We start from the raw sequence: 20822 nt of genomic DNA on the forward strand, positions 1-20822 counted from the left end.
GATGTAGGAAGAGTTCTACAAACAAAAGGCAAAATTTGTATCTAATCAAGGTTCTGAATGTGCAGCCGAGGGTGCTTCAAGAAATTCTAGCAATACGCTGAATTTATACGCATTGCTCATTATTATCTTTTCATTGTTTATCATTTATTATTACTCATTGTTCATTTATCGCACATTATTCAATAATTTATTCTTTTCTTTTATTATTATTGATGTTTTATACATATATTACTGACTGTCTAAAATTAAACATTTTAAATGATGAATTTAATATTCTTTTGCTTGAAGAGCAATTACAGTATGCCTTGAATTATTTTTAAAATTTATTTTATTACTACAGTTTAAAATAATTTTTAAAATTTTCTATTAATGGGTTGATAAACTGCTTGCTAATGCTTTCACATGAGTTAAATTAAGAGAAAAAACATAGCATAAATCTGATAGTTAGGGCAATCCGTTCAGAAGTAATACATCATAGTCTGAGGTTTGAATGTAATCTGTTGAAAATATGCGCCGCAATACATTATTATGACTATCAGTTATACTACTACACGCGGGCAATGATATTGGACCTTATATTCTCGTGTAATTGCTATTTTATATAATTGATTTCTTCATGAAGAGAATTTAGGTCAGCGCCACTAAGTCAAATAGCAAAGCAAATACCTATGAAGTGCAACAGCAATTCCCTTTTCATGCTAATGTTACTTACACTAACTTACTGTTACCCTTAACCTGAAGCCGTTGTATGACTCATGGCAATTTTTGCTCTACCAGATTTTGGGTTCGCGTCTAATGGCATGCATAGTGCGCATAAAAAAATCTCACAATTATGGGCCAGTATAAATCAGCCGCAATGAAACAACATTGGGAAACAGCATTCGATTTGTTGTAGTTGAAAACCATTATCATGTTCTGATAAATGTTATTAAAAAACATTTTAATACATTGATGATTTATTTTTACAGTAAAAATTTCAAATTGAAAGTATAAACTTCATTTACAAATTTGCAAAAAATTATTATACCTGCAAATTTGTTTGCATTACAGTATTTTATTTGGGATTGGATGTCCTGATTGGAAGTTCGTAATTAATTCGTCAAATTTGCAGTGCATAATGAAATGAGAAGATGAGTAGTGAAGCAGAATTTTTGGAAAACATGTTGCATTTTATTTGAACAAAATGAGTTGCAAATTGATAATATTCAATTTGACCTTGTTACAAGCTTTGCTACAGATTTGCGCAGCATCCAATGAAGTAGTATTTACTTGTGGTGGATTTGTCAGATCAAACGTCAGCATTGATTTTAAAAAAATTATGGTATTTTTATTGAAATGATGTTTGTTGAATTGCATTATATAGTGAATTACAGGTGAAAATGTTGACTCCTGAAGGTAACATGAAATATCAGACAACATGTGCGCCTACAAACGGTTATTATTTGATACCGGTTTATGTAAAAGGAAATTACAAGTTGAAGCTATCAGCTCCAGAAGGATGGAATTTTGGTTTGAAATTGATTTTTCTGTAATTCTGAAATTTTAATTTTTCTTAATCTGCACTGCAGCTCCAGATCATGTGAACTTGAATATAGATGGCCTCACGGACCCATGCAGCAAACATGAAGATATAAATTTTTTATTCTTGGGTTTTTCCGTAACTGGAAAAGTGAGTTCTAAAGCTTTTTAGTTGTTTGATTTTTAATAACTTGATCTTTTCAAATAAAGAACACTTTTTTTATTTAGGTAAAAGTGCTGAATTCCCCAGCTGAAATTACTGATTGTACAGTTTCTTTGATGAACAGTGCTAAGGAAGTGATTGAAAGCACGCAAGTGAACTACGGCGTGTAAAAAATATTACAGTTGCACATGGATAAGTGTAAAATTGAAGTGATGAATTTTCAGATTTGAATTTTCACCCGTACTACCCGGTAATTATACAGTTGTTGTGTCCGAAGAGGGATTTTGCATTAAAAATTCCATTTCATTCACACTCAGTGATTCTAACCTTGCCTTGAAAGAGCCAATTGAGATCCAAGGTTTCTTAGTTACGGTATGAGATCAATTTTAATATTGTCATCCGACAAGCAATGTCGTATTGATTAAGAGTATCAATTGATATGAGTTCAGAGTGTATCAGTTATTGAAATTTAATTTATATATTTTATTTGTAAATTGTAGGGTTTTATGGAGCAAAATGAAATTTACAGTGGTGGTGCTGAACTAGTTCTCTATTCAGAACCGGGCGCAACTGTATGCTTGTGAAAGTGGGAATTTTTTAATTTAATTTGATTTCTTAATTTCTTTTTAGGCTAGCAGTTGTGATGTTAGTGCAGCAAAAGGTATTGTTTTAATTCCTGAAAATTACAAATATCAGTATTCATGCAAAATACTCGTTGATTCGACAAACGTTTACCGGCTTCCTTGCGTTGGCTTTGGAAATCATATTTTGGTAATGAAGTTTAAAATTTCTTTACAAACAAAAATTTAAGCATGAATGTTTTGTTCAGATACCAACTTATTATCATAGTTCGCTTACTTTGGAATGGCTGCCAAAGTTTGTCAGCGTTGTTGTGAAAGATCGGCCAGTTGTGCTTCAGGTATAGAAAGATGCGAGAATACTTTGTTTTGTCGCATACATTGATTTTAGGAGAAATTTAAAGCAGTTGGTTTTTCTTTGACCGGCAAGGTGCTTTGGACGAGTTTGGTAAGTTGAAATTGTGGTGAAAAAGAAAAAAAATTTTTTGCAAAATAATGATAATGTTTTTCATATTTCTCTAATTAACAATGCGGTGAAAAGTGGAGGAATATGGAAAATTTATTTGTAATATTTGTTATTTTTAAGGAATATTAATGTAATAATTTTTTTAAAATGTGAGCAATTTGGTTTTTCTCTTGTCAAGGGCGATGGTATAAATGGCGTTGATATATACGTGAACAATAAGTTTGTTACTCGAACCAATGAGCGTGGTATGTACACGTTGAGTGAAATTATGCACGGCACACTGACTATTCAAGCGAAACGGAATGATTTGCAATTTGAAGATATTAAGTTTTCATTTTCTGCTCAAACCAACAGTATTCCTCCAATAATCGTTACCAAGTGAGCAAAAAATAATCATAAATCTTTGTTATTAAAAAAACAAATTTTTTTCTTTTATAAATAAATGTTAAATTTAGAATACAACAATGTGGGCAGATATTTTTGAAAAAGTTGCCAAAAAGTGGTGAGCAAAATTCACGAAGGACATTCATCTGCAACCATGTGAATAACAAAACCGTTTTGACTACTGGAATAAATCAGAATGGCAAATTTTGCATCATGCTGCCTCGTGGACAGTATATTTGTGAAGTATATTTTCATTCAGATACCTAATTTTGCAAAAAAAAATACAACCCTTTAGCTATATTTGATTTAGGTTGAAATTTTTAATTTTGAAAAACAAGCCGGTGTGAAAATTATGCCAGATCGGTTGAAAATAGTTGTCCGAAATCAGTTATTACCAGATGTGGAATTTCGTCAGTCGTTGTATAAAATATCCGGGCGCATATATTGTCTTTGTAAGTGATTTTTTTCTCAACAGTATTATTATTGGAATTTGCTTTATTTAGTTGATTCTGGCGAATGTTTCGACAGTGTGATTGTGAAGTTGGAAAAATTTGGAGTCGGCGAATTGTCCAGAATTGTAGTGAAAGCCGAATTTCCCAATTTTGAATTTTTCGACATGTTACCGGGAAAATACAACGGTTTGTACAATTAATTGTTCATTTATAATATTTATAATTTTATTGTATGTTTTTTGCTGTTGTTGTTGTTTAGTCAAACTGGAAGCTGAACAATTTTGTTGGACAGTAGACAAAATTCCAAATGACCAAAAAGTGATTTGGAGAAGGGAAAATGGCCAGCGTCTGGTTAATATTGATTCACAGGACGTTGAAAATATCACGTTCTATCAGATCGGATATACCATAAAATTGAAAAGCAATTATAATGCAAAATTGGTAAGAAAAAAAATGTGTATTTGAAATGAACAAGCAAATGTATCTTTTGTTTTGTTTTGTTTAGAAAATAGTATCGATTGAAAATGCAAACATTTTTGCAAGCTTTGATATTGCTGAAACTTTGTCGACATTTTGTGTATCAAAATCTGGTGTGATTATGAGCTTATGTTGTGTTTTTTTTAATTTAATATATACATATATATATATCTTCAGGAAGTTATAAATTGCATGCGGAATCGTGTCACATTTTCAACGAAGACGCACTAATATACAATACCGGACAAATTGTCACGTTGCATCTCGAAGCAGTGAAGCATGGAGTCGATTTCAAAATTATCACTCCAAAGCCAGATGTTGCTTTTACAGTAAACATAAAGTAAGAATGTGCTTGTAGCAAGCAGCGCTTGGCTGGAAAACAAAATTCTCTCTTTATTATATTTGAATATTTAAATGCAGATCAAACCTCTTCAACGATCCTTCGGTAGTGCTGCAGTCATCGGCTGTTGAGCAATATCCGGTTAAAGATGGTCATGAATATCGTTTTCGTTATTTTGCTGAAACGAACGAAAAGATTCATATTCAACCGGCATCAAATAGTTTTCTGTTCACCCCTGTATCACAGGCGGTTATTGTTTTGAGTAAGGATTCATTTGTAAGCAAAAGTATATTTTTTCAGTTTTGTGTGTTCTTAATCAGATTGTACCGAAATTGCACAACCATTTGTGGCGTCAGCTGGCGAATATTTCAAAGGCTCTGTCAGTCCAAAATTGGAAGGTGTCGTCATCACCGTTTCTCAGCTCACCGATCCTACAGTCCACTTCACTTTGGTTACAAATGCCAATGGGGATTACGTGTACAATTTTTAGCTCAGTTTATCTTTTCACGAATTTGCATTTGTGTTTTCTTTTTTCTAGCGTCGGACCTTTACGTTCGTTGGAATCGTTACAAATCACAGCAGAACTTCCTGGCTACGGTCTGGAACATATACAAGGCAAATATGGTCACTTTACCGCTTATAAGTTATCTCAACTGTATATTCAGGTAGGTTTGAAATTCGTCGACTTGTCCATTATATGTTTTGTAATGTTGTAATTTTGAAAAATATGGACGTATAATTTAATTTTAGGTTGTTGATGATAATATGGATCCACTTCAGGACGTGCTTGTATCTGTCACTGGAGGATCTCAATACAAAAGTAATAATTTAACGAATGAAAGAGGGAATTTTACTCTTTTTGGTTTGGTATGCATTTATTTATTTATTTATTTATTTATTTATTTGGTTAAAAACGATTTATTTTATATTAATAAGATGCCTGGAAGTTATTATGTTCAATCAATTTTGAAAGAGTACAGCTTTGAACCGAGCAGTCAGGTTGTCCACATTGAAGAAGCCAAAAAGAGTGAAGTATTATTTGTCGGAAGGCGAGTTGCTTTTAGGTAATGCCGATAAATTGTTATGAAAATGTAAATTTGAAAAGTACAATAGAAGAAGTGAAATGTTTTAAAGTGAGCTTCAATTTCAGCTGTTCTGGTTTCGTGCGCTTTCTAGCCGGACATCCGGTACCGGAAGTTAAAGTTGAAGCTGTTTCTGAAAACTGTGATCAGCACCAAGAGGAAGCGTTAACTGATGAGAAAGGTTTCTATCGAATCCGTGGTCTGCTGATGAATTGTCAATACACGATCGAATGTTCCAAACAGGCGTTGAATATTTATCCCGAATTTATAAATCAAACTGTAAACTGCTTGCATTTACTTTAATTTTTTGAAAAAAAAAGATATATAATCTTTATTACTTTTTTATGCTATAGATTGGACAAATGGATTTGGTGGATGTTGATTTCACAGCTTTGTCTGAAGAAATGGTTTCAACAATCATCGGTCGCGTTGAATGCTCTTCCGCAGTGCTGCCCACCCTTCGAGTGCTTATCTTATGCTTGGCATTTTTTCTTTGTTCTTGTATTTGTAGTTTTATCATTTTGTTTTCTGTTCAGGCTGCATTGTACAAGAAAGATTCTTCAGAACATCCTGTTAGTCGAATTCATCTAGAAGGCGGTAGTTTGTTCATTTTTCCAAACGTTCCTATGGACAATACTGTAAGTGACTGTATGGCTTCTTTTTATATCGTATGTTATACATTTTTGTTTTTCTTTCTTTAAGACTTATTTGGTGAAATTGGAAAGTTCGAGCAGTTTTGCAGAATTTGAACCATTTCATTTACCCGAAGTGCAAATAGTGGCGAACAAAGCGGTTGCGACGGTTGTATTTAATTTTCATCCAAAAGTAAAAATGGATGAAGCTTAATATTTCTATATTTCTTTCTGATTACTTTTTTTTAATAGAAAAAGCAAATTGTCGAGCACTCTCGAGGAAGCTATTTTGTTTTTCCGTTGCTAACTCTGTTTACGGTCATTGTGTACAGTTTGCAGGAGGTAGATTCTGTTTCTTTTTTTTTTGTTGACTGAACCATCAACAGTTGGATTTACAATGGGGATGTGTTTAGAAATTGGTGAACATTCGTCGGCATTTCTTCAAGCAACTTTAACAGTAATTCAGTTTCACATCGGTAATGATGAGCAACAACATCTACGAAGCGACAGTATTTGTTATTATCATCGCTTGATTGATGGCAGTTTATTTATTTCAATGGAAAACGTTCATATTGAGTTTTGAATGCAGAATTCGCATGGAAATACGGATTTCCAACATCACTTGTTGATGCATTTTGAAGTTCTGTTTTGTTCATGTGTGTAAAATAAATTTTAACACCATCATGCATAGCATGTAGTGTTTGGATATCATCAACTTATGTTCCACATCACTAATAATATGTGAACTTTTACTATCATCAAAAAATATTTATCGAAAAATTATTTTATATAAAATAAAAATATATGATATTTTTTGAATTTAAATAATTAAAACAATGTAATAAATATGTTACAAAAGAGGCCAATGTTTCCTGAGAAAATTATCTTGATTTTCACTTATTTTACTGTAGCGTGCGTAGTAGAAATCTTCACCTACGTTGTACTTACGTACTTTCTTGTCACAGTAAAAGAATTTATAAAATGACACCTGCAACTGACCTGAAATTTGATTACTGTTTGTTGTAAGAAGTTTTCTTTTTTTTTTAAATTTTCCATACGCAGTTCATCTGTGTATTTTATATTATTTATGTGGAAGATTGGTCATCTTGTCAGTAAGTGTAGTATAAATGTTTTGCTTTTTTTCAAATTTTAGGCACATTTTTAAAGAAAAGTTTTGCCTACAACCATGCACGGAAACTCTTACACCACTCACAGATTTGTGTTTGTGTTTTCACCGAATATCGATGGACATCAAATTTCAGCGTAATATTCATATTCATATTTTTATTTGTTCTTTGACTGTTGTTGATTTTAATTCAATTCTGTTTAGCATTTGTTTTAACGAATGACGATCCGATTATTGAAAGCAGGCGGATCTGTTGTTTGTTTGGTGTGATTCATTTGTTATCAGGTGAATATGGTTCTCTGAATTCAAATTTTTATTTATCTTGTTCAGCAGTCATTCGGTCATTTCAGGTCCTTATCTTATCGTTGTCGAAGAAAGTGTATGCATTGGAAAGATTTACCATCAAAAGATTTTCAAAGCTACCAAATGCACAGTTTTTCCGTTTGCATCCTCTTTGCTTCATCTGAGCGAATCTGAGGTATAAGTATTCATTTTGTTCATACTATTAAGTATACCATCTTGTTCAAGTGTTCAATTTTAGATTCAAGATAACATTATTTATGTCGATATGCTTCAAAGTGTTTTGAACACAGAAAGCTTTTACTATTCGACGACCTTCGACCTGACACACACATTGCAACGTCTTCATAACACGAGCCCAGAATTTCTGACTATGGCTTTGTATGAAAGGGTTGGTGCTAATAATTGAACAAAAAGTAGCATCAACATTTGAATCACAATTCTTTTAGGCTGATCAAAGATTTGTTTGGAATTATCACATGTTACAAGATTTATTCAATGTGATTCAAGTGAGTTGATTTTTTTGCGATCAAGTTTAATCGTTTTTGTGCATTATAAATATATTTTTCGTGTAAAATCTGAATTTCACAGTATACAACCGTTTTAATATTTTGATTTTCAAGTACTGTTGTTCAAGTAACATTTTTGTTTAAAATTTTTTAAAATATTTATTTATTTGTAACTTTTCAGCTCTATCCTTTTTAAAATAAACATTAAAAAACACTAAATCGGTATTTGTTGAGATGAAACACAGGGTTTGTTTTGTACTGATTGATCTGTTTTTATTGGTCTTTGTCATATCGCTTTGTATACGTTGATCAGGTAGAACGAAATGAAAATGTGAACGGTTTTCCCTATGAAATGTTCGCAGTTCCAATGATGCTGGGATTTGTTGAAATTCGAGATTGCGTAGTGGCTGGCAATAGTTTCAAGTTGATTTTAATTTCACGACGATCCTGCCATCGAGCTGGTGTTCGATTTCATACCAGGGGTATTGACAGTGACGGCAATGCGGCAAATTTCATTGAAACAGAGCAAATTCTTGAAGTTGAAGATCGGCTCAGCTCTTTTGTTCAGGTACTGATTGAAATATTGGATTGATTTTTGTCTTTTTTGAAATATTTGTATTTGTTCAAGACCAGAGGTTCGGCTCCGGTATTTTGGACCCAGAAACCGAATCTTCGATGGCTCCCGTGTCCAAAACTTTTGCAGAAAGATCACACTGAAGGCTTTCGGTATCACATATCGTGGCAAACCCATACTTATGGCAATCAGGTAATAATCAGTTTGTTGAACAAGCGCGGTAGAGAGAAATGTATCGGAGATGCGTTGGAATACGTTGTTCGAGAAGCTGGAGCGCATGATGTGAAGTAGGAATTTTTTTAATCTGTTGTTTTTTTTCTTATTCGCACAGTTATAGACCAATCCGTTTTTTCTTTTTTTTTATCATTTTAGGCTAATATCGATTGATTTTCATCAAGAATGCAAAAATATGAATTTTGATCGTTTGAATTATTTGATCGATCAACTGATGCCCGAAATTCATCGACTTGGGTATGAAAGGCTAAATTTTCTTTTACTTTTAATTGTTAATTTCATTTTTTTAAAAGTTTTTTTTGTTTACAGATACTTTTCAATTAAGAAAGGAGACACCGCAGAATTGAAAATGCAGACCGGCGTTTTTCGAACAAACTGCATGGATTGCTTGGATAGAACGAACGTTGTGCAAAGCATGATTGCAAAGCGTTCTCTGGAATGTCAGTTTCAAGTATGTTTTGTAATTTAAATAAATTAATTATTTATTGTTGTTGTTGTTGTTGTTAAATTTATTTTTAGTCAATGAAAATTCTTCGCTCGGGTGATTCATTGTTTCGTTATCCCGCATTCGAGTCAATATACAGGAATCGTAAGTTGAATTGTTTTTTATTTAAATTTTTACAATTTATGTTTCATGTTGTGTTTTAGTTTGGGCTGACAATGGAGATGCTTGTAGTGTTCAGTATGCAGGTACTGCTGCTTTGAAGTCTGATTTTACCCGGTAAATAATGTTCTTGCTGTTGTTGTTGCTGTTATATATTATTTATATTATAATTATATAATATTATATAGTTATAACATATTGCAAAAAATAGCAATTGTATAATGTTGAATTTAGAACTGGAAAGCGTACATTTGCAGGCCTTGCGCAGGACGGGTACAATGCGCTTGTTCGTTGGTATATTAACAATTTTAACGACGGTTTCAGACAAGCAAGTTGAAGCTCATTTTAGCAAAATGTCCACTGATTTGATTTTGTCCTTTTTTTTTGTATATTTCGAAACTCAGGATGCGCTTGATTTGTTTCTGGGAAGCTATTTACGAAATGATCTTCTTGGTTTGAAATATGCTTATTCACGAACTTCTTATATTTCAGTTTTGGTAAGACTGTGAAATCTTTTTTTTTGAATTTAAACTTAACATTGATTTCTTTTACCATTATTTCAATAGATTCCTTCGTGCTTTGTTTTTTCTGTGTGCATGTTCATTCTTAGCGCATTTCTTATGAAAGGTGAGAATTTATTATTTCAATTTATGTATGTATTAACGTGTTTGTTTGTTTAGATAGTTCTTTAACGTATACAATGTTTTGGCTTGCTGTCCTTTTCAGTTTGATGGTTTTTATTGGATTATATGGTGAAAAAATTGCCGAATCCCCTACTTTAAAGCAAAATATTAAAGAAAACACTCGCGATATTCCGTTTTAAATTTGTTCAAGTTGAAAATCTATTTTCGATTCTTCTTATATAATCATCATTATTGGAAATATAAAATCAAATGAACTGCTGATATTATTGGAAAAGTGTAGTGATTATATTTTTATGCTGTTTATTTAAATCAGCTGTTGTGAAAGTGTTGTCACTTTTGAACTTGAAAGTAAAATTTGAGGTGGAAACTGTTTTTTTTTGTTTGAAATCGGGCAGTTTTTGCACAATGGATATCTTGTGTGTAATTTCGAATTTGAAAAAATACTTTTAGTGACACGTTGGTGAACAAGCATTTTAACGATGTATTCAACTTCTCGAATTTGTCGTTTATTGAAAAGCAGGTACACTTTTCTATTCGAAAACGTTTTTTTTTCAATCACATGAATTCAATATTGCTATATATATATATATACTTTTTTTCATTTATTACTTTTTAAATAAGACAAATTTGAATTATGGAATGTATATTAGAGACGTTGTGATAACTAAAATTGGATGTGATTTTCATTGTTTAAGTGAAGGATGAGAATGTGGATGAGAAGTTTTGATTTCGATTTTTTTCAAATTGTCGAAATTTGATATACCATGTATTTAATAGTAGTGTTTTCATTGTATTAGTTGGGAGAACAACTTATTCAGCTACCGTAAGTTTTCAGTTTACTGTTGATCATCTTTCACCATGATAATAATTTTGGTCATTTTAATTTTAATACTGACTGATATGCATAATTTTATTGTTAAAACAAAAGTTACAAAGCCAAGTTATGAAATTCCAATTCATAACAAGAAATTTGAAAGCTTTCTTCAAATAGTTGCCTGAAGCTAATCGACAACTTTTCTCTTTGTGCTTGTGCTTTCTTATTCAGTGTGAAATATGCATTCGACGACGGCAGTTTTCAATACAAAGCAGTTTTGTAAACATGCAAGTGCAATATTGTCATTTGAATATATTTTTGTGCATTTTACTTGCTTATGTAGTAGTCATCGGATGATGACTACAAAAAAGAACAAGTTTTCCACTGTCAACAAGCTCGTCCCGGTTGACAACATTATGTGATTTGTTTTTAGTATTTTTCCTTAGGCAAGCTCCAATTGAGCCATATAGTCGTGTAGTAAATAAACGTGAACAAAAATCTCCCATGGGAAATTGAATTTTGGTCATTTCAGTTTAGCTCTGTCGAGAATTATTCTCTGTTCAGTTATTAAATTGAAAGTGCCTTCTTACGGTTTTATTTTTTCCAACTACCGCTTCGAGAGAGAAAAAAGATTGACAAACCACACAGTTCAGATGTATTTTAAAAAAATAATAAATGAAAGATGGCAAATTATTTTTCCATAATTTATTCACTGTGAACTAAATGCAGACTGGTCACAGTCACGATGATAAACAGGTGAAAGCGGCCTGCTAGATAGTCAATCGATTGACGACACGCGTTCTTGAAGATGATTGGTTGTTTGAGCAAGAATATTTGCAGACGCTATTGGTAATTGCTCGGCTGACTCCGCCTCTTCATCAGCGGTATCATCAATCGGTTGTGAGCCAAGTCTGGCCATCACAAGATAACGGAATACTGTACGAAAAGTGTTTCATTCTTGAATTGATCGGGTACGCTGCACGTCGCTCTTCTCTTTTCCCTCTCTATTTCTCTCTTGCTCTATTCCCCTTTCCCCCTGCTCCCTTTCTGTCCCTCTATCTGCCCCTGTTTCCTTTTCACTCGACCAATCTTTCTCTTTTTCTCTCTATTACTCTTTTTTATTCTCTTGATATTCGTCATTTTCAATATTCTTATTCTAGCTATTTATTCGTATTATTCTTTTTCTGTTTAAATAATATCAATCTCTTTCTCATATTTATTACGACATGATATTATTACTTTATGAAAGATTAGAGTAATAATTTACAGATTGGTTGTTTATTGAAATTTATCTTGGGTTATTTGATAAATTATTTTTTCTGTTGTTTTATGTGAACGTTGAAGATTCTTTGAATGAAGAAACAATAGAAACTACGAAACAAAATACATTGTTTGCAGCTGAACTGTAATGTGTTGTAGTCATGGTGGAAGAATGCACGCCCAACGATGATACGGTCAGTCACAAAGCGTTGCGCCAAACAACAAATCGCACTCCAAAAACGAACAATGTTAACAAAGACAGCGGCTGTGGGTCCAGTATGTTCTTAACAATTCGTCGCTTTGGATATAGTTGAAAATGAAATTTGACAATTTGAATTCAAATGATATTATTTTAGGAAAGCGATCGTCCATTTGCAACGGCTGTGGTCATGAAATACTTGATCAGTATATTTTGCGAGTTTCACCGGATTTGGAATGGCACGCTGCTTGCTTGAAATGCGTCGACTGCAGGCAATTTTTAGACGAAACATGCACATGCTTCGTCCGTGATGGGAAACCATACTGCAAACTCGACTACGTCAGGTTTGTGGTTTTATTGTTTTTACAATTTAAATGAAAGTGATCGACAAAATCTGTTCAGACTGTTCGGAGTGCGATGCAGCAAGTGTGGAGAAGTTTTTGACAGGAATGATTACGTTATGAGAGCAAAAAACAATCTTTACCACATTAGCTGTTTCAAATGTGTGGTTTGCACTCGACCACTGCTGCCTGGCGATGAGTTTGCGCTCAGGCATATCGCATTGTATTGTAAAGCGGATTATGAACTAGCTGAAAGGAACAGCTTATGCCTCTCAACCGAAACCAGCAACGAGTCACAGCTAGAAGAGCACTCCGGTGAGTAAACAGTTGTTATTGTAATTTTATTACTATTGCAAGCAGTTCTAACTGAATTTGAAAAAGATTGTTCAATTCTAAATTTAAATTGCCCAATGAAAATGTCCTATTTCAGCTGATGTGCAAGCTACACTGAATGCATTGCATCATCCAAGTGGACAGTCACCATTGTCCAGTGAAAGCACATCCTGTTATCGTAATCTTGGCCAAGATGACAGCCCGGTTAGCAAAAGTGGGAATGTGGTATTGAACATGGGTTTAGGAACTAGTGGAAGTTCTTACAGTAACGGCTGTGGACAAAGTACACCCGAACTAACTTCGACAAGTCCACAAGTGTCAGCCGGTTCAGTTGGGCAGCAACCGTTTGCACAGAAAAAGGACAAAAGGGAAAAGCCGAAAACAACTCGCGTTCGTACGGTGCTCAATGAAAAACAACTGCACACGTTGCGCACTTGCTATGCAGCCAATCCCAGACCGGACGCTTTGATGAAAGAGCAACTCGTCGAAATGACGGGCCTTTCACCAAGGGTAATTCGAGTATGGTTCCAGAACAAGCGTTGCAAAGATAAGAAGAAGCAGCTCATCATGAAACAGATTCAGCAACAGCATGTCAAGGTGAGAGGAAATTTATTTTCTACAACTTCCCCACTCCCTTCAACTTTTCAATTCTGTTGTCAATCATCAGTTGGGTGGAAATTGTATATTTTTCTCTTTTCAAAGAATAGAAGTAAAAAAATGTTTCTGAAAAAATATAATCCACTAAATCAAGATGGACACATTCTCTGTTGAAATCAAAGTTCAACGAATGATTTCTCCTTCACATCCACCACTGTTCACTAATCCAATTAAGCACAACATGTAATGTGATTTTCAACAATCACAGTGGACATTGTTGCTGTTGGAAATTACAAATTTGGATAGAATTTTATGTAAAATTATTATTGCAAATTAAAATCTGAACTGATTTTATTATTAATTGGGAAAGATTTTTTGAAAAGTATTTCCATCAACTTTGCTGTATTCGCACACACATCTAGAACATTTTACAGTATTTGTTTCAGTTGAGCTGTTTTCTCGAACAGGAAAACTGTTCGTTACTGGTTGTAAGACATCATTTACGTTGCTTGAGAAAATGTGTTATTGTAATTTCATTCTACTTTATTCTGAGCATTTTAATCATATTTTTTCTATAGAAATTGTAAGATACTTTGATGTAAGACAATCTTAAAATCAGATTAATAGCTAAATGTATTTCATGCCTTTGTTGTATTTCTTCAGAAAAGAAACAGCAATTCATTGAATAGTGATTTCAAAATTTATATTTAAACAGACAAGACTTGTTTTTTTTCTTAATGAGCATATTCTAATCTATTTAAACAATTCCAATGGAGTATTCAAAATAGCTGAGTTTCATAAACAACCCTTTCAATTCTTTATGTTTACCTCAGGGAAACTCGTTTCAGCATTTTGTATTAGCATTATTGCTTAATATAGTGTGTTTTGATATGCTGAGAATTTGAATATTTCAAAAGAAATAATTTATTCAATTTTAATACATTCGGCTAATTGTATATATGAACAAACGATGTGCTTACAATAAAGAATACCCTTCATTGGCGTAAATTGATGCTGAAACAGTAATGGACAACAGAATTATATATGTATGATGTGTAATAATAAAACAACAAACGATGATTCTTTTACTATGGACAACTTGTTGAAGTTGGCATTCACCGTTTCACACTATTTGCGTAATCAAACAGCGTCCAGCAAACACGGAACAGTGACAACGTTTGATCAAGTGTTATAAGTAAATAAATACACAAGCATTTTCAAGACAACCGGCTTTTTCATTTTATTCCCCCTAAGTTGAAGCTTGAAGTTAGAGAGCAGCGAATAAGTTAGGGAACAAGTGTCCACACACGCACACATACACACACACACACACACAGTTGAATAAGTAGCAAGCACTGCGGCTTCTGAACGTGTGAAAATTTCACCGCAAACTGGTGGCGTAAACCAGTAAGCAGCATGCGAGCTATAGATCTGAAATTTTCACATCGAGCTGGTCTTTGTTAAACTGTCATTTCATTTCCTTTTATAAAATCTTTTCTTTTTGATTCTGTTCAATTGTTCAGATTGATATGATTGTGCATTGTTTTAGAATCAAACGCTGAATGGTATCCGAATGCAAGGCGTGGGCCCGTTGATTGCCAGCAGCCCATCCAGACATGACGTACCGCTGATTTCAGCTATTGAGGTTCAACAGTATCAACAAAACGCAGTATGGATGAAAAGTGCTGGCCGTACTATGCATGACTATCAGCCGGCTATGCCTGACGACTTGCCAACTACATCCGCTGTTGGTCAAGATTCTCAAACTCCTTTTCAACAACTTGTAAGCAGACTAAATTTTCTTCATACTTAAATTTCTTCAGCTTTTCCAACTCGGTAACAATTTTGACATTTCTCTGGACATAAGTAATTTGTCCATATGCTTGAAATTTAGCAACTGTCAAAAGTTAAAACTTTGCAACAATGCAACGTTGTCGTGCTTTACTGTGATGAAAATCACTTCACTGCTTTAACCGTCAACACGGTCACTCATCATTGTCATTCAAGCTTCGAAGGAGTGGGGCAGAGGGATGTATTTGTTCGTTGAAAATAGTTTTCCGTAAAATGGGTGCAGCTTGTTGCTGTTCTCTACCAGTGAAAGCTTTTCATAACTCGAAATGACACGAAGCTAATGAGCTAATGAAACATACAGACTGAATAATAACGCTCATAAAAATAACTTTGAAATATATTCATTTAATATTTATTATTGAAATTTCTCATGTGGATATACTTTTAAAAAATGAATCTATACAAACAACTATTATCAAAGACATTCATCCTTACTGTGCCCTTCAATTGCCAAGTTTCCTTATTAGAAAGTCTTCTTATATGTCAGAGAACGAATTATTTATTGACAGCTTTTTATTTGCATGCAGTAAATTATTCTTTCCTATTCATAAAATGATTCTCGTTGTGATTCAGATTCACAGTGATAAATTGCTATTGCTTACTACTCAACTGAAGAGCATTCTCGAATTGCGACTTAATTTCTTACTTGTGCAGAACGTCTTGATTGCAAAACGACTCCAACAGTATTATACAGTCGTTTTCATATTTTTAACATAGTATTTATTTTGAAATATTTCTGAGAGAGGTATTTCAACCAACTATATATAAATATTTCTTTTCCAAGATAGAAGTAAGTGTATTTATTATTCATCAGTCAATGAAAACAGATTGCTGATGTTGTTGTACATAGAACATGTCAGGTTGGGTAAAATTACAAGAAAATAAGCTTTTTATGGTTTTTGATTGTAAATTGGGAAATGGTTTCACTTTTCAGTTATAGAAGAAACTATTTTCAGATGCATGATTTTGGTGACTCATCAATTCCACCGCTCAACTATATCTCATCTTCAGCTGCATTTAATGCAACACTGGATCCAGATTTGAGTATCATCTCGCCACAGCTTGTTTCATCAGACTTATCTAGCCCATCTTGCAGTGACTAGCCTCAATAGTTGGGTACACAGACAGCATTTCGTCCAAACACAGTACCCAGTGATTGTGTATGTTTTACTTCGTATTTTAATTTTTGCTTTAGTTGGTTTCTAGTCACCCGCCTATGCCCTTTTTTTTCTCTCTTCCTTTTTTATGTGCTATGTTTCAAGCATTTGAAATGAAAAAATCTTTTTCTTCCTACATTTGCTAGCGGCAATTTTATCAAATGATGAATCAAAAAATTTTCTTTATCGAAAATTTGATTTCATCTGCGATGCTTTTGTTCACATCACTGAACCACATACCATTACTTTATGTTTGTGCTGATGCTTTTTCACTAGCAGATTTATTTTTTTCTCAACGCTGATTAAAAAAGCAGAAGCAGCTTTATACATACATACATATATATATATTCACGTTGCAATTAATTTGATATCAATTTTTATTTTTCTTTCTTTCTTCTTTTTTTTCGAATGAAATCTTGTATAGTCAGACAAGCAAGCTGAGCTGAATTTTTTTTTCTTGTCTTGTATCTTCAATGAGCAGGTGGAAAAGCGTGTTGACGACAGCAATTGCGTAATGGTCAAATGAGTTACTTTGACCGGCACGTGGCAGTGAAAAATAAATTGAGCAGAAGGCAGTTGTAATTGCTGAAATCAGTTGAAGACGAGCTACTGAAGAACAAAGCCTGCTCATCTGACTTTTTGTCTGGAATCGACGACACCCGCTGTGAGTGGACTTGTTGTAAGATTGGATGCAATTGCTCAGGTCATTGTTCTCATCTTGTTCGCCTACTAATCACGCTGTCGGCTTAAGAAAACGTTGTGCTAAGCTGTCAAAGGTTATTACGCTAATCTACCTGAAGCTCGCCGCTAACTCAGCCTAGGCTAAATTGAGCCCAGTGATCAGGGAAAAGTGATCCAGCGACAAGGTGATCCGCTGTTCTCGTCTGAATCATATTTTAAACCGTGGTCGAATGTGTTTGTTTCGAAAAGCATCTTTCTCCGTTTACAATTCACCAGTCGCACAGTACTTGCTCACAAGCACCGTTTCACTGGCCACAAGCACACCAACCTGCTTGTTCGATCGAATCACAATCGATATCAGTGCGTGCGGCATAAAGAGTGGAGTTAAATATTTAATGCGGATTAACATACTGCAAACAGAGGGGGCTCATCGAGTGCGCTCATTGCGCACCGCACTGCGAATCCATTATACGCCTGTAACAGTAGACTTTCCCGACAAGAGCGATTTTTAAGCGGAGCTCTGGAGCGTTGAAGAAGCACGGCATTCGTCTCTTCTGCCTTTCCTAATTGAAGGCGTCGCTAACCCCACTGGAAATCATGCTTCCGCATTGGAATATCAATGATTTCACAATTCTAAGTTCACGTTAATCAAAAGTCCCACCATGGGGACGTTTTGTGAAAAGATTGCTGTGCTCAGTTATCACTGTCAGTACTATCATCAAATCACTGTCACGTTACCAATTCTGAATGTGTACAAGCGAAAATTCTCACAGCTGACATTAAAAACCCACTGCAGAATAGTTTGATATTTGTTTAATCAATTGCACTGGAACACTTGTATGTACTTCATGCTGAAAACATGCGAACGTTTATTGGAAAATTTTTGTTTTGTTTAAATGAGAAAATAGGACAAAAAAAACTATTAATAAGTGTTGCTTAGTGAGCATTTTTTTTCTTGAAAACTGCCGCAACTGAAATTGCTCTTGCCACTTCTTCTTCTTCTTCTTCTTCTTTTTCTTGCTTTCAATCAGTGATCATCAATTCCTTGTGTTGTTGTTGTGCGAAATTAAATTAAAATCTGATAAACAACTTTTATTATATATCTTCTCTGTAAATTTATTCAATTTCTTGATTTGATGTTCGCTTATCAACAGTAACTTTGCTAATTTGTTTGACTTTAATTGCAATTCTCTGATTTGGCAATTTTCTACAAAATTGTCATCACAGGGAACATCTTCTAATAGATGTTCTAAAATTATGACATTATGTATATTTGTAGCTGTCGAAAACTGACATGGTATGGTTGGAAATTATAAAATGTGTGAAATTCTTGTTGAACGATAAGGTTGTGCTTGCTTTGAGCTGTATCTCCATTATTGCATGCATTGCAAAACGGTTCCATGAAATGCTTTTGAAATGCTGCCAACTTTTAGGATAAAGAATGTTGCGTAGAAGTGGTTTCTTTTTTTTTATTAATTCCAAAAGTAGTGTTTATAATTTCGTTAAAAGAGTGTCCAACTTTTTTACGTAAATGTTTTGTGAATTACCCTTCTTGTGACGAAATTTGGTTTAAAAAATTCCCTTGAAGCTTACAGTTGATGATAATAAAGGTTTTCATAAAACGTAAAGCATTTTGTTCGACTTTAGTGCTAAATGGAAATTATGCGATGATGTGAAACGGAACTTTCAACTAGCTATTCAAGTATGAATAATTTTTGAGGAAATTAAAAAGTAGTGAAAGTCATTTTTTCATTTTGTCGCTGTTTGTTATCTGTTTTTCCACTGTTGTCATGTATTGAAAATCTCAGAAGCAAATGTAATCCATTTATTACAAGAAGATGGAATTTTTGAAAATTCCATTCATTCGTGCAGAAATAGTTTTTCATTTCGATATTTTCAAGCAGACATTTTCAGCCCAATAGGTTAGCTGTGAATTGCACTGTTAGAACCAAAGGCGGTATTGATTGTAGTCAACATGAAACTTTCTGTCCTAGTAACGGTGACGTTGGTTGTAGTGGAAAACAAAAGCTACAGCCAGCTCTGAACAGACGTAGTAGCACTTTCCAGATTTTGCCCACGGTCACTAGAATATAGACAATGCGGTTCTTTGACTAAGAGCTAATGCGTTTCCGCGATGATGGCCGCGATTTATCGACATCCGCTTTTCATGCTTAATGTGAATGAAGAGCGCATAATCGTGAAGCCGAGTAGGTGACGAGCTTTCTTCCTACAAAGTTGAAGAGAACAGAGAAAGAACACCAGAGGCGAAAGCTTTTAGTCTGCTTTATTCGTCACAGCTGTGCCTGCGTCTATGCCACATGACAAACAACATCATTGCATTTTCACACTACCTATCACATCTTACTGTATACTCTGACAAATATTAATGAAATTGAAAATTTTTCCTGCAGAAAATTGCATCACTGACATCAAATTGCTCGATGCGAGAAACTCTTGTAATGCTGACCAGATGCCAAGTTGCAAACACATGTATTTGCTTTTCAAAAATAACCTACGCACTAGACTTCAGGCATAACTATTTCATAAATTTGTTTATACATATTTTCTACACTTTTTCCTTCGAAACATAATGTTCTGCAAGCATGATGTTTTTTCATCGAGTACATTAAATTAAAAGTTGTTTAATGGAATAAATGCTATTTTCATCTGATGGCGATAATGAAAAATCACATTTGAAAGCAAAATTTCACATTAGGTATTTGAATATTGTGATAAATGAATGAATATATGACATTTAATGCTAGTGTTCCAATTTCGGAGGGTTTGAATTCTGAATTAAACAAAAGCACCATTGTTCAACTGTTTTGACGGATTGCTAAATGAAGGTCGACCAAGTTGAATACAGTGATTGTTTGTCAATTTTGCTGGTCCAGAAGAAAACAGCAACCCAAACGTAAGGTCATGTATTTGTGGGCTTTTCCTTTGCTGAACAAGCTTTTACGCATCATGGCGTAATCGAACGAACTGTTCAGTGATTCAAGAATGAACCAAATGATCAGTAAAATTCGTCGTTACTCGGAAACATAGCACAGTCCATGAACAAACATAAGGTCACAAAATAGCGTTCATTCATCAAGCGTCATCTGGCCAACATCTGCCGGCTTATCGAATAACCAGCAATGGATGAATTCACGATCATGTTCAGATGTTTGTTCAACTTAAAAACAGTAAATATTTATGTTAAATTTTGTAAAAAAACAACAACCGTACATCCTTTGTATCTTCTCTTCCCCATAAGTTTCCACTTGTATTTTTTGCAGTTATTCATTCAGTCAACGTTGCTTATTTCTCTAACCCAAAGCATTCCATTGAAAACCAATTTTCAGTGCGTGCCTACAATTGCAAAAGCATACCTATGGAAATAACATTAATGAAACTGCAAATTTGCTTCGCATAATTTCGCTCATTTCATCGATTGATAATGTTTCATTACGCATACAGCACACCTAAATTTTCCTTATAACGCAGTGTAAAATTAGCAGTTT

The 20822-nt window shown here is 33.9% G+C and overlaps 2 protein-coding genes across 2 annotated transcripts; both read left to right on the plus strand.

Moving 5' to 3' along the window:
* The first annotated feature begins 1379 nt into the window (after positions 1-1379).
* On the plus strand, positions 1380-16581 carry Tsp_11825 (insulin protein enhancer protein ISL-1). The gene is made up of 31 exons (XM_003371352.1): positions 1380-1509; positions 1569-1669; positions 1747-1847; positions 1906-2053; positions 2312-2452; positions 2493-2600; positions 2880-3103; positions 4459-4640; positions 4679-5043; positions 5129-5245; positions 5315-5442; positions 5529-5739; positions 5814-6098; positions 6163-6285; positions 6345-6434; positions 7155-7204; positions 7549-7696; positions 7760-7909; positions 7968-8027; positions 8341-8595; positions 8656-8888; positions 8974-9072; positions 9145-9286; positions 9484-9525; positions 9697-9936; positions 10006-10066; positions 12514-12700; positions 12759-13012; positions 13128-13627; positions 15177-15410; positions 16435-16581. Exons 1-31 carry the CDS (start codon positions 1380-1382, stop codon positions 16579-16581), a joined length of 5256 nt encoding a protein of 1751 aa, XP_003371400.1.
* Positions 16582-17978: 1397 nt separating this feature from the next.
* Tsp_11826 (hypothetical protein) lies at positions 17979-19410 on the plus strand. The gene is made up of 4 exons (XM_003371353.1): positions 17979-18116; positions 18596-18711; positions 18946-19018; positions 19231-19410. The coding sequence occupies exons 1-4, from the start codon at positions 17979-17981 to the stop codon at positions 19408-19410; spliced, it is 507 nt and encodes a 168-aa protein (XP_003371401.1).
* Positions 19411-20822: the final 1412 nt, after the last annotated feature.

Source organism: Trichinella spiralis (genome assembly GCF_000181795.1).
Source record: "Trichinella spiralis strain ISS 195 chromosome Unknown Scfld9, whole genome shotgun sequence".
Taxonomy (NCBI): Eukaryota; Metazoa; Nematoda; class Enoplea; order Trichinellida; family Trichinellidae; genus Trichinella; species Trichinella spiralis.